This window comes from Hemiscyllium ocellatum, chromosome X (assembly GCF_020745735.1).
Source record: "Hemiscyllium ocellatum isolate sHemOce1 chromosome X, sHemOce1.pat.X.cur, whole genome shotgun sequence".
Taxonomy (NCBI): Eukaryota; Metazoa; Chordata; class Chondrichthyes; order Orectolobiformes; family Hemiscylliidae; genus Hemiscyllium; species Hemiscyllium ocellatum.
The window spans coordinates 21,190,851-21,205,514 of record NC_083453.1 but is presented as its reverse complement, the minus strand read 5'-3'; the positions used below and the strand labels follow the sequence as shown (position 1 = coordinate 21,205,514).

The following is a 14,664-nucleotide window of genomic DNA, read 5'->3' as shown; positions in this document are numbered from 1 at the left end:
GAGGTGTCAGGGAGGATTCCTTCTCCCACAGGATAGCTAGGCGGGCTGCACTGAAGGAAGGAATGGCCGGACGCTGTCAGAGCAGGGTCAGTATTTTGCGAGGGGGAGGGTCCCGAAAGCTGCAGTGACACCCTCTCTGAAGTGTATTCTGTGCCCAGAGAGTGGGGAGAGGTTGGGATAAGCTGTTCATTGAGCAGTTACAATGTGTCAAGTGTGATTTTACAAGGATCTAACTATGATGGGTCACTTTCTTTGGAATTTGCCTCTCTTTTATGACACCCAACGTCATGAAGTAAACTCGTCGTCACGGCTGAAATGGAGTAAGATTTTCATCTGAAAGGACCTATTGGCCAAACGCTGACAATACATCTTCCGCTTCCAACCAACGGGATGGGTGCCATCTTGCCAAATTGGTGGGGGAGAGGGCTCTTTAGAACAAAGAGCAGGAACACCGACATTTCAGGGAAAAGCCCTTCATCATTCCTGATGAAGGGCTTTTGCCCAAAACATGAATTTTCCTGCAGCCTGACCTGCTGCGCTTTTCCAGCACCACTCTCTCGACTCTGATCTCCAGCATCTGCAGTCCTCTCCTAGTTACTGCGGAGTCATATGCAATTGCTCAATAGTATAGCATCAAACTACTTTACATTACAATAGAGCACAGGGCCAGGCCATTCGGCCCATCAAGCTTGGCCTCCCATTCATGGTTTGATCAGGATAAATGTTGCTCATGTGCCTGTTTTCAGCACCTCCCCTGGCAATGTGTTCCAGGCACCCATCACCTTCTGGGTGAAAAACCCTTCCTGCATCTCTCCCCCAAACATTCCCCCTCCCACCTCGAAGCTGTGCCCAGTCGGAGCTGACCTTTCACCCCTGGGATAAAGCCTCTGACCATCCGCCCTATTTATGCCTGGTCTAATTCTGTAGGCCACTGTTAGGTCGCCACCCCCCTCCCCTCAGCCTCCGTCTTTCCAGTGAAAACAATCCGAGTTTCTCCAAACTCTCTTCGGAACTAAAGCCCTGCAGACCAGGGAGCGTCCTGGTATACCTTCTCGGTGCCCTCACCAGTCTTTCTGGTAGTGCGGCGCCCAGAACTGCCCGCAGTTTCCTCAGTGTGGCCTAACTGTAGTTTGATACAGCTGTATGCCTTCTTGACCACCTTTATCTACCTGTACTGCCAGTTTCAGGGCTCCGCCCAGATTCCTTTTTGTAAAGCCCTCGTTTGTATCACTGTGCCACCGCTCTAACTCGAAGGGTTTGCCACTCTAACTCTCCCCCCTCCGGCTGGGAGAGGGGGTTGTGAAAGGTATGGAAAATCTCTTCCTGGTGCATAAACCACCAGGGCCTATCAAAGAGCATCATTTTAGATTACTTACAGTGTGGAAACAGGCCCTTCGGCCCAACAAGTCCACACCGACCCGCCACCCACCCATACCCCTACATTTACCCCTTACCTAACACTACAGGCAATTTAGCATGGCCAATTCACCTGACCCGCACATCTTTTGGACTGTGGGAGGAAACCGGAGCACCCGGAGGGAACCCACGCAGACACGGGGAGAACGTGCAAACTCCACACAGTCAGTCGCCTGAGTCGGGAATTGAACCCGGGTCTCCAGCGCTGTGAGACAGCAGTGCTAACCACTGTGCCACCGTGCCGCCCACATTAAGCCACTAAAACATAGGTGGCTACTTGTACGAAAGTAAAGCCTCACTGACGCCAGAGATCTGGAATAAGAGGGTCCCTGGAAAGTTATCTGTGGAGAGAGAAGCAGAGTTGGGGCGGCACGGTGGCTCAGTGGTTGGCACCGCTGCCTCACAGCGCCAGGTGCCCGCATTCGATTCTAGCCTCAGGCGCCCGTCTGGGTGGAGTTGGCACATTCTCCCCGTGGATTCGCTCTGGTTTCTTCCCACAGGCCTACTTGGCCAGGCTAAATTGCCCATAGAATTCTGGGATGTGTCGGCGAGGCGCGTTAGTCAGAGGTGATAGGGAAGGGGAGTGGGTTACTGGTCGGAGGGTGTGTTTCCACACTGTCGTGACTAACATTTGCACTGAGTGCCAGTCAGGTTAAACGAGGCACAGTCGAGAGGTTCTGACTGGAACGTAAGATAATGCACGTTGGTACCCCCACATCATTTTATAACTCTTTGTCTTTTTCCTCAGAGCTTGTCCTGTCATTAATGTGACGAAACAGGTTTACATCAAGCCCCAGCCAATTGATCTGGAATTAAACAACTGCAAACATGAACCGGGGATCTGGTAAGACATGACTGTGAAAGGACAACGGAACCGAGAAAGCATGTTCCCTGAATTCAGGGGACTCAAAATGATACACCTCTTTGGTCAAAACCTTCTGTAGCCCGGGTTCGCTGTCTGACTAGGAGTCACTACAGACAGAAGATTGACCTGATGGGAATCTTTACAATTTTGAAAGGGTAGGCATGGACTAGGGCTCTTCCATTGTTAGGAGAGACCAGAATTAGAGACCATAAGTATCGCCAACATCCATTCCCTCCCCCACCGACGCTCAGTAGCAGCAGTGTGCACCATCTCCAAGGTGCACAGCAGAAATACACCAAGGATGCTCAGACGGCACCTTTCAAACCCACGACACTTCCATCTCGAAGGACCAGGGCAGCAGATACATGGGAACACCATTCCCCTGCAAGTTCCCCTCCAAGCCACTCCCCATCCTGACTTGGAAATCTATCGCCGTTCCTTCAGTGTGGCTGGGTCACAATCCTGGAATTCCCTTCCTCAGGGGCATTGTGGGTCTACCCACAGCACCTGGCCTGCAGCAGTTCACCCCCCCACCTTCTCAAGGGGCAACAGGGCAATAAAATCTGGGCCCAATGTTTTTATTTCGGAGCAATGAAAGAAGGTTCTAGTAAAATTATGCAAGGCATTAGTCAGACCACGAGTGGAATGCTGTGAAAGGGCCCCTTATCTAAGGCAAGATAGACTGGTATTGGAGACAGTCCAGGGAAGGTTCATTCACGTGTGGAGGGACTGCCTTATGAGGAGAGGTTGAGTAAGTTGGGAGTTGTGAAGAATGAGAGAAGACCTGATTAAAACAGACAGAATTCTTACGGGGCTTGACAGGGGAGATTATAGAGAGGGAGAGTCTAGGACCAGAGGGGCACCACCTCAGATTCAGGGCTGGCACGTTTTAGCCAGGGATGTGGAGGAATGTCTTCACCCTGAGGAGGGTGAACCTGTGGAACTCTTTACCACAGAGGGCCGCCGAGGCTAGGGCCATTCCGTGTATCCAAGGCTGGGATCAGCAGGTTTTGAATCAGGGAAGGGAATCGAGGGGTTATGGAGGGAAAGGCGGGAAATCTGGAGATGAGGATGATCAGATCAGCGGTGATTGGCAGAGTGAACTCAATGGGCTGAGTGGCCTCTTTCTGTTCTTGTGTCTCATGGACGTATTATGGGCAGGACAAGTGCAGAGATGTCCTGAGGTTGCCATTGGCGCTATCGTGAGCGCGAGCGCAAATTCTGCAATGCTGGGCGTGAGGGGCATGCAATTCACGCGGAATTTTGTTTTGCACGCTGCCAAGCTTGCCATCTTATAGAGGAGGGGCTTGTCAGCACTTTAACCCTGGTTAGTGCTGGCGGTAACAGGCCTCGAAATGCCAGGCGTCAACCACTTCCGAAGACTTTGCTTGGCGTGGGCGTGCTTTGAGTCCTTCAGCTTTCTGGCTGACAGCTGATTGGCTACAACGCTAGGCCCCAGCGAGAGTGTGGAGCATCCTTCAGCTCTGAGAAGACCAGCAACCGGAAGAAGGTGTGACACACTGATACAGGGCCTATTGTCGCCTGACACCACTCTGTTAGGCCGGCCGTTTCCTGATGAAGGGCTCCGGCCCGAAACGTCGACTCTCCTGCCCCTCGGATGCTGCCTGGCCTGCTGCGCTTTTCCAGCACCACCCTCTGACCTCCAGCATCTGTAGGCCTCACTGTCTCCTAGCACCACTCCCGGAATGGCTGAAGAATGATATGGTGGGGAGCCTGAGGCAACGCAGTGACACTGTGTCGTCTGCTCAGTGAGAAACTCTCAACACAATCCAACACCTCTGTCCAAGCCGTTGCAGCCCTCCCACGTTGTGGAGTCTCCCGGCCTTACTTCCTGACTCCGTTAATGTATCAAGGTGATACGGTTTTTTTCTTGACAAACTTTCCAGCAACCAAAAACCACCGCAAACAGCAGGAGAGGCTGGCACCACTCACCCGATCAGCTGTCCTGAGCCGGGGTTGCACAGTGTACCCAGATTGGCATGCAGCTTATTGGGTACAATCCAATTTCCCTGCGAGAACGGCAAAGAGGTTGGTGCTGCCAGTGTACAACTGGTCGGCGGCTGGTGAAGCAGGACAGGTGAATGCCCACCTTTTCCCTGCACAACTCTTCAGTTTCCTACAGTCATCCGGGCCCACCCTTATGGGCAAAGGAGTAGGAAGCCAAGGGTGCCCTGTGGGTATGACATCGTTCTGCCAAGCGGTGCTGGCGGAAAAGTGAGAGCGTGCCCTGAGCAGAACGATCCTTGATGCCGCAGTTGAGATCCCAAATGGGCACGGTGGACGTGCCAAGGTCCTGCGATTTGGGCTGGCAAACTGGCCCTCACGATGGCAGTAGAAGGAGCCAATGCCAACATTAGAGGGCACAAAATGATCTGCCGGTGGAAGACTGCCACGCTGGGCCGTGATTCAAAATGGCTCCACGCGGTGACATCACAAAACCGGCAGCCCACATCTCGAATTGCACTGTCCTGAAACCCCGGTGCCTCATGGAGTTTCTCAAATGCGGCCAGTTTCCACATCCTGCTGTGGTCCCTGTTTTATTCCACCCAGAGGGTGCTGTTAAGATCGAATGGAACTGAATAGAAACCTCTCTGCTGCAAACACCCTCCACGTTCTGGGGTGGGAATGTTGTCTGGGTGATTCAGGACGGATTATTAATGAGTGCAGTTGACATCGGGCCTGTTGATGTCTCCTCAGGAACTGCATTCAGGAAGGAGTGAGCGTGTGCTGGCTGACTGTTCCCCCACAGGCCTGCCATCATGCTCATCTCCCCAGAGCGTGTTGGAGAACGTGCTGGGATAGCCTGAGCCACTCATACACGGTGGTGCCCTGGCCCTGCTGACTTAGGCCTGCCTTTAGTCACCACCTGCCCAAGGCCACGTAATTGCTCAATTTGAGTCTTTACAACGTGGGAAACGGCCCTTCAGCCCACCGTGTCCGTGCTAGCCATTGAGCATCTCGCTGTTCCCATTCCCATTGGCCAGACAGCTGGCCAATCGATGTGTGGCTGCAAAGGGCAGGCCACATCTTCGGAACAGTCCCTCGTAGATTTATCTCTGAGGTAAACTTTGGGCACAGGTTTCTTGAATCCCTGCCTCAAATCAGCCTCTAAATTGGCACTGACCGCTGGCACGGGTGATTTACTCTGAAAGCGCTGCTCCGAGAGCAGTCTGGCTCTGTCAGGAGTCACGGTCAAGCGTGGGGCGAGATCCTGCATACTGGTCAAGTCAGGCCTACTACCACCGCTGTGCTTTGACTTATTGGGGGCCACTATGACTCAAAGGCCCCTGGGTGCCTCTTTGCCCCCTTTCTGCGTTTCTGAAATTTAAAAAAAAGACGTTCAAATGCTGCCTCAGATCGCCAGACTGCCAGCTGTGTAACGTTCTGAGTGCTGTTGCTTGGGGACAGTGTGCGCCAGTGTAACAGTAGAATCACCTCAGGAGACTCGAGAAGGATTCGGTTTGCCATGGGGTGAGGAGAGGCCTTTGAGCTTGCTGTCCCTCACTCCGTCGACGCTTTCCTTGCCAGTTTGAAGCAAAGGCCTCCTTCTCGTACATGACCATCCCAGTCATCCTTTGTCCTGGTTCTGAATGCCACTCCTGTTCAAGATACTAGACGTGCATATTGTTTGAACTGTACACTGTTATTTTCAGCGGTTATGAAATCTAACATCTTCTTCCTTCTAGCATTTCCGATTGTGAAGCCTGAGGCCTGGCCTAATCCTTTCTCCCCTTGCATGTCGCACCAGGAGCTTTTCAAGCCTGAGAGTACAGAGGGAGGGGGGGGGGGGGGGGAAGGCGTGTTGTTATTGCTGTCAACGCTGATTGTCCTCTCTTCTTAACTCCGGCACAAGTCAGTGCCTGACCATCACACGGTCTTGCCTTGACCTTGCAACAGCAGGGGCTGCAGGTTGACCAGGCACACACAGTGGAGATGACAGTAGCAGGTTGGTGAGGAACGCAGGAATCAATGTTATAGGCTCACGCAATGTTATAGTCACAGCTGCAGCTCCAGGCAGTGGGAAAGGGACAGGGGAAAAGAGCATTCCTACTGACCCTTGGAGAACCAAGTTCATGAAGCTCAGAACTGGCATGGGAGGGGTGAGGGGGCTGGTCACAGTCTTAGGATACAGGGGTAAACTATTTCGGACTGTGATGAGGAGAAATGTCTTCACCAGAGACTGGGGAATTCTCTCCCATGGAAAACATTGAATGTTTTCAGTAAGGAATTCTCCGGGCTAAAGGGATCAAAGGCTATGGAGAGGAAACAGGAACAGGGGGATGATCAACCCAGACCATACTGAGTGGCAGAACAGCCTCAAAGGATGAAATGGCCGATTCCTGGTCCTATTTTTGACTTTTCAAGAAGCAATCTTTCCTGGCGGGAGGGTCTCAGAAAGAAGGGAAACGTTTGTTTCGGGAAGGGATAATTCTCTGAGGGTGTGCTGGTAACCTCATGTTGCTAGTGCATGTTGGGAAATAGTAAGGGCATCAACCATGACAGTACTCCCCAACAAATGGGACAAAACGTGTATTCGTCTCATATGCAGTCAAAATATGAGTTTAAGCCATCAAATCCATTGATCCACAGCGCATTGCAAGACCTGCATGGCTTTCCAAATGTATGGTATGCTCTCCTTCCCCAATACCTGTTAAAACTTGGTGTCATCCGCCAACTCCCAAGGATTCGCAGTGTTAATGGTTATATTTCCGTGGTTGTTTTATGTTCTAATTTACCGTGTCTTTTCTATCCCACAGTATTGATGTCAGGGCCTGCTTCCTTTATAGATCGAAGCCTGGATCCTACAACCCCAGGATTGGTAAGTTCAACCACAGAATGGCCCGTGGCTTTTAAGAAAAACAGAGCGCGAAACGGGATTGGCCGAGCGTTGAACAATCTGCGCAATCCGTTGATTTTCGGTGTGGTAGAGTGGCCCAAAGATTGTCCTTGAGGGAAAGGTTGTTGAGGTCAGTGGGTTTTTGAATTTCTCCTGTGTACAATATATTAAAAAAAGAAACAGGTGATCAAAACAACGGGTGTAACAGCGAAAGAACTTGCATCGAAAGAGCTCTTTATTGCATCTCTATTGTGTAAAATGTCCTAAAATCCATCGTGTGGTACTGATGGCTTCGAAGGGTTGGAACTGCGCTTATGTTGGCAACTGCAGCAACTGAACTGCGCCCAGCAAATGCACTAAACAGCAAATGGCCAGTCGATGTACTTCGGGCAGAGGCAGATGCTAGCCAAGGCTCTCAGCTCTTGGTGACCTCCGCGGTGTTGTCTTTCCCAGCCACCTGAATCGTTGGTCCAGGCGCTTGGGACCTCGACTTGGCTGAAGGGCCCTCCCCAGACGATGCGCCGCTGCTCTGGGAGCGACCCCTGAGACTGCCGGGTCAGATTACATGGTGATACTCTGTGGAGGGAGTTTGAACTTCCGGCATGCTCACTCTGAGGAGAGGGAGGTGCCAAGCTGTTGGGAACAGCTGGTAGACCTCAAATCTCGAGAGACCAATCGCAGCCCCCTTTCCCCCCAAACCTCCTCACCCATAGCTGAGAACCACAGAGGCTGATGTAGTGAGTGGTCGGTGCTTTATGCCAACGTGTCTTCATCTTTGCCACCTACCGGGGGCACAGCCAGCAGAAATGAGCTGCTGTGTTGGAAACAGCATTATCTTGTATTTCCATTGATCTTTTTCATGCTTATTGGATTCCACAAGATGGGAGCTGGGATCCAGTGGTTTGTCTCACTTGTGGTCTCACGTCCCAGTTGTATTTTTTCATTGAGAAGTAAACGTGGCAGATGGGTAGATCTGAAGGACTCGCTCAATCTCCATTCAGACCACTTGCGATCACCACTCACCCTGAACAAGGTTGGCATTGCACTGAGACCTGTGCCAAAGCCAGGGCTGGCAAATGGGACCCAGTCTTTTGAAGCAAACGTGCCGGCGTTTTGAATTGGCCTGATCATGCTTTCATCATCACTTGAGCGCCACCACAGGAGGCCGCGTTTCGGTTGCGTTCGTGCACAGTGGGAGCACCCCAGAGGGGCAGAGGGTGAAGGAGCTGGGCACGAAGGCACCCGCCCAGGCTGTGCCAGCCGGGAAAGGTGTGTGTGTGTGTGTCTGAATTTCCTGCTCCTTGTAGTGCTGCCTGTTTTTAAGCATTGGCGAAAATATAGGAAGAATTGGCGCCAAATGAGCAGCGTCACAGACAAATGTAGAGTGAAAACGCAGCCTTATCTCATTCGCACCTTGCGGGGCTGATGCCCGTGTGTGGACAGTGACGCGTTTTGCTTCCTTGCTTTCAGCACGTGACTCCCAAAATGGTCGCTTTGCATTCCTGCCTCATGCCTCAAAGCTCTTAACATACAGCAACATTCTGGCCACTCCTGCAAGCAAATGTGGTGGCTCGTTTGTGCATGGGAAGATCCCACAGCACTGTCTTAAGGCCTCCCTGCTCTTCCCAATCCAAGTGGCAAGGACTATCCCGATATCCATCGCAATGAGCTGAACAGGCGATAGTTTAGTGTCTGATCTGAGGGATAAGTATTCTGGCAACACGCGATATCCGAGTGTCCATCAAAGATGCAGGCTGCATCCCTGGCATGGGGGTGGCAAGAGGCTGTGGCATAACTGTAATGTCACCGGGCAAGCGGGCATGGGTTCAATCCCACCATGGCAGATAGGATCTGGAATGAAAAGTCAGCCTCATGATCAGCACGTAACCATTGTCAGCTGTTGTAGAAACCCTTGTGTTCGTGAGTGGCCCTGAGGGAGGGGAAACTGCTGTCCTCACCCAGTCTGGTCGGGATATGAGTCCGGACCCCGAGCTGGATGTGGCTGACTCAGAGCTGCCCTCTGGACCCTCTGGGGTGGGGAAGAAGCACTTGCCTTCAGCCAAGACTCCTGGCTTGACCTGAACAGGAGCCTGCAGGGTCAGCCACTCGGTCCCTCTTCTCTAGCTAGGGGATAGCAGAGCCCCTCAATGCACTGTCAGTCAACCTTTTGCAGATAAAGCACTTTTCAAATGAGTGTTTCTTTTAACAATTGAAAGCTCCTGTTCCTGAACGCGAACCAATATGACAAAGCATTCTAAGGATTCAACATGCAAATATTTGCTCATATTTAGGAATCAATATTTGATCCCATATTGTGCATGAACACAGTCAGGGACAGAAGCTGTTGGTAACCCAGGGGCAGCCTGCAGTTATTCCTATTCATGTGTAATTTCATTTTTCAAATAAAACATCACATTTTTCAAAGATACAAAAAAGCCAGGATTGCAGGAAGCATTGAGAAGCCGTTGATCTCAGAACCATGATAGATCAGGGTGGCTGGTTGAGTTCATTGCTGGACGCTGACAAATTTCCCCCATTGTCTTACTTTGCTCCTTCACAGTTCTTGGCTTCGTACTTGACGCCGATTCAGTTGAGGTGGATGGCCAACGCAAAAGGCCTCCCCGCGTCTCCTTCCAGAAACGGAAACCAACTGACCCCGAGAACCAATACAGCGGGGAGGTGGTCCTGAGGAGGCAAACAGAATCCAGCTGTATCAACGTGACCATGAAACTACAGGTAGGGCGAGAAATCCCAGGCAGGCCGCGCTCACAAACAGGAAAATGGGAAAGGGATTCGAGGTGTCCCTCATGGTGGGTACACAGGGCACGGTGCTGTTTGTGTCTGATGGTGGGTACACAGGGCACGGTGCTGTTTGTGTCTGATGGTGGGTATGCAGGGCACGGTGCTGTTTGTGTCTGATGGTGGGTACGCAGGGCACGGTGCTGTTTGTGTCTGATGGTGGGTACACAGGGCACGGTGCTGTTTTTGTCTGATGGTGGGTACACAGGGCGTGGTGCTGTTTGTGTCTGATGGTGGGTACACAGGGCGTGGTGCTGTTTGTGTCTGATGGTGGGTACACAGGGCATGGTGCGGTTTGTGTCTGATGGTGGGTACACAGGGCGTGGTGCTGTTTGTGTCTGATGGTGGGGACACAGGGCATGGTGCGGTTTGTGTCTGATGGTGGGTACACAGGGCGTGGTGCGGTTTGTGTCTGATGGTGGGTACACAGGGCGTGGTGCTGTTTGTGTCTGATGGTGGGTACACAGGGTGTGGTGCTGTTTGTGTCTGATGGTGGGTACACAGGGCGTGGTGCTGTTTGTGTCTGATGGTGGGTACACAGGGCGTGGTGCTGTTTGTGTCTGATGGTGGGTACACAGGGCACGGTGCTGTTTGTGTCTGATGGTGGGTACATAGGGCACGGTGCTGTTTGTGTCTGATGGTGGGTACACAGGGCGTGGTGCTGTTTGTGTCTGATGGTGGGTACACAGGGCACGGTGCTGTTTGTGTCTGATGGTGGGTACACAGGGCGTGGTGCTGTTTGTGTCTGATGGTGGGTACACAGGGCACGGTGCGGTTTGTGTCTGATGGTGGGTACACAGGGCACGGTGCGGTTTGTGTCTGATGGTGGGTACACAGGGCGTGGTGCTGTTTGTGTCTAATGGTGGGTACACAGGGCGTGGTGCTGTTTGTGTCTGATGGTGGGTACACAGGGCACGGTGCTGTTTGTGTCTGATGGTGGGTACACAGGGCACGGTGCGGTTTGTGTCTGATGGTGGGTACACAGGGCACGGTGCTGTTTGTGTCTGATGGTGGGTACACAGGGCGTGGTGCTGTTTGTGTCTGATGGTGGGTACACAGGGCATGGTGCTGTTTGTGTCTGATGGTGTGTACACAGGGCACGGTGCGGTTTGTGTCTGATGGTGGGTACACAGGGCACGGTGCTGTTTTTGTCTGATGGTGGGTACACAGGGCACGGTGCGGTTTGTGTTTGATGGTGGGTACACAGGGCACGGTGCTGTTCGTGTCTGATGGTGGGTACACAGGGCACGGTGCGGTTTGTGTCTGATGGTGGGTACACAGGGCGTGGTGCTGTTTCTGTCTGATGGTGGGTACACAGGGTGTGGTGCTGTTTCTGTCTGATGGTGGGTACACAGGGCACGGTGCTGTTCGTGTCTGATGTTGGGTACACTGTACACTGTGATGTTTGTGTCTGATGGTGGGTACACTGGGCATGATCTTTGATATTTGATTGGCAGTGTACGGGAGTCACTGCCGGCCATAACCTGCACGCGTGGCATCGGGTCGCGGCCAGGCATAATGGTGTGCCACCTTTTGTGCCCAGCTGCCCACTGATGAGCAAGTGCTGGGCGAGGTCGGAAGGCGGATCGGCTTCTCATTGCTGTTGCTTTGTTTGACAGGAGAACCTGCGGGATAAACTGCGGCCCATCCCGGTGACGTTGACCTACCTGATCAAGGAGGTGAAGCGCAAAAGGAAGCAGGTGGAGAGGCAGCTGACTCACCTGATGCCTGTCTTAAACGCTCAGGACTCCAACGTACACCGAGAAGAGGTAAGCATGGCCACTTCCCTCCCCACAGTTTCTCACGTGGCCAGGAATACGTTGGAAAGCCACTGCGCCGGCAGAAGTCAGTGCGTTACATGAATCGGTTTTGCCAGCACTTGGCCAGATTTTGGCCACGATGGGTTTCATGAGAGGAATGTTGGTGTTCTTTGCCTTGCTTATGGCTGGGCTTTCGACCAATCAGACACCTGGCCTCTCTGTGGAAGGAAGACTTGAGTTTTCCCCTCAGAAGTCACATGACACCAGGTTCTCGTCCAACCGATTTGTTTGAAATCACTCGCTTTCATCAGGTTGGCGGTTCCTTCCATCTTTGGTCCGGTCCACTCCAACACCAGCCCCTCTACATTGTCCGTTCTCTCTCTCACCTTTTCTGACCCCCACACATCCTAACTCATTTTCCAGCCAACCCCGCCCTTTTGAAGTCTGCTGCCTGTTGTGATGTTGGAGACACGGCTGCCTGTGCACACCCAGCTAGGCCCCATTGAGAGAATGAGCCGAGAGTGTTTTGTTTGGGGATATTGTTGAGGGATGACCAGATACTTGGGAGAACTCTGGGAAAACTCCCACCAGATCTTTTCCCGAGAAGGCACACTCTGTTCAACATCTCGTCCAAAGGACAGCTCCTCAAACACTTGCAGTGCCTCCATTTTGCACACGGACAATCAGCGTTGTGCAGTTGGGAGGGGCTTCACTCACTGTCACGGAAACTGTGGCGTCGAGGTGTTGTCACTGGGTGACTCATCTCGAGGTCCACCCTCATGCTCTAGGAGGTGGGTTCAAATCCCACCACAGCAGTCGGTCGAGTTTTTTGTTTCAATTCACCTCGCGAATGTGGGATTGAAAGCCAGTCTCCGTGACGGTGCCCATGACAGCGTTCAATTGGTTGTTGCCCTCGTGTGCTTCAGGGAAGGACGTCTTTCCCTGGTGCGGGCCTACCTGTGACTCCAGGCTCCCAGCCATGGGGTTGACTCCTCAATGCCCGCTGAATTGGCAGGGCAAGCCATTGAGGGGCACTTAGGGATGGGCAACAAACACTGGTCTTGCCAGCGATGCCCACATCCCATGGAAGCCATTTTCTGACTTGGAAACCACCGCCCACCAGCCGAGCAGCTGTTTAAACAGCAACCAATTGAATTGTGTTTTACTGACAGGTCTCCTGTGGCTTGTTTTCAGGTGAATTTTCTTCGGGAGGGTTGTGGCCCGGATAAGATTTGTCAGAGTAACTTACAGATGAAGTATAACTTTTGCTCCCGACTTGATGAAGACATATTCCAGCCCTTGCCAAAGTACGTAGCAATCTCTTTATTCTGGGAGATATTCCACTGCGACAGTGTTGGAAGGGACTTGTGCATAGCACACAGCGGGTCACACTAGGGTTACAGCACAGAAGGAAGCCCTTCAGCCCATCGGGCAAGCACTGGCTCATTACACCAGCATCATTAGTGAGTGCCAATCTCGAGCCTTCTCTTCCCTTTGTTCCCTTACCCTACTTTGTACGGCTTGATCTACCCCTGTACTGCACACCAAACAAAACATTTCACTGTATTGAGGTATATGTGACAATAATAAATCAAATCAAAATATTTCCCCCATATCCCTGTTCCCCATTTCTATCCCAATAACCATCCAATGTCCCTCTTGAACACCTCAATGGAACCTGCCTCCCCCCACATTCCCAGGTAGTATATTCCAGACCCTAACTACTCGCTGGGGGAGAAAGGTTTTCCTCACCTCCCCCTCACTTCATTCCTTTCAATCTCTGTCCCTCTCGTTCCTGTCCCTTTTCCATGTGGGAACAGCTTCTCCCGATCTACTCTGTCCAGCCCCCACCCCCCATGATGTTGGAACCCTCTCTCAGATCTCCCTCTCAGCCTTCTTCCCTCCAAGGGAGAACAGTCCCAATGTCTCCAATCTCTCCTCCTCACTGAAGTTTCTCATCCCTGGAACCATTCTGGTAAACCCCTTCTGCCCTCTCTCTCTCTCTCCAATGTGTTCACATCGTTCCTATAGTGTGGGGCCCACAACTGGACACAACCCTCCAGCTGAGGGTCTAACAAGGGTCTTGTACAAGTTCAACATCACCTCCCTGCTCTTGTCCTCTATGTCCCTATTAATAAAGCTGAGGACACTGTGTGCTTTATTAACTGTCCCCTCCACCTGTCCTACCACCTTCAATGACCTGTACACAGATACACCCAGCTCCCTCTGCTCCTGCACCCCCTTTCGAATTGGCCCCCCGATTTTAGATTGTCTTTCAATGTTCTTCCAACTAAAGCGCATCACCTCACACTTCACTGCATTGAACGTCATCTGTCACCTCCCTGCCCACATCCTGTAGACATGAGACTTGCCTATGGTCACATTCTCCCTGTTCAGACACTCCCACTGTAATAGAGTGCAGCAGCCCTGGTGACTAGGTCCTGCTCCATGCCCATCTCAGAAGCACCACAGAAGTGTTACAGTGCAGAAGGAGGCCATTCAGCCCCGTGTACTTGCCCCAACTCTGTTCTCCGGTGCCAACCTCCTGCGTTTTCCCCTACCCCTGCTGCACCATTTCGGAAGCAGGCCGACTGTCCTCTGAAATGTCCGTGTTGCGACGGAGGAGTGTAGCTGGTCTGGAGCACGGGTTTTCTGAAGGAAGGTTGATTTCACATGTCCGTCTTTGCAGAGATGAGCAAGGGCAGCAGGTATTTTACCTCAGTGACCAGAAGGACATTGCCTTGGAGATCACCGTCACTAACCAGCCATCGGACATGGCGAACCCAATGAAAGATGGTGACGATGCCCACGAGGCAGTCCTGATCGCAAACTTCCCAGACAGTCTTTTCTATTCTGCCTTCCGAACATCTCCAAAACAGGTACGAGCAGTGACGCTTTCGGACTGATTACAGAAAGCATGAGTGCTTTTTTATTTAATTCACTGGAATCATTTGGAGTGGGAGGTC

The 14,664-nt window shown here is 52.2% G+C and overlaps 1 protein-coding gene across 4 annotated transcripts in view; it reads left to right on the top strand.

Moving 5' to 3' along the window:
- Positions 1-14,664, top strand: part of LOC132805812 (integrin alpha-7-like) — a 178,753-nt gene that overhangs the window by 142,318 nt on the left and 21,771 nt on the right. For all 4 annotated transcript variants that reach the window (XM_060821095.1, XM_060821093.1, XM_060821097.1 and 1 more), the window contains 6 exons: positions 2,165-2,260; positions 7,060-7,121; positions 9,700-9,875; positions 11,558-11,707; positions 12,893-13,005; positions 14,388-14,577. In XM_060821095.1, coding sequence (XP_060677078.1) covers positions 2,165-2,260; positions 7,060-7,121; positions 9,700-9,875; positions 11,558-11,707; positions 12,893-13,005; positions 14,388-14,577 — 787 coding nt within the window. The remainder of the gene's footprint in view (positions 1-2,164; positions 2,261-7,059; positions 7,122-9,699; positions 9,876-11,557; positions 11,708-12,892; positions 13,006-14,387; positions 14,578-14,664) is intronic.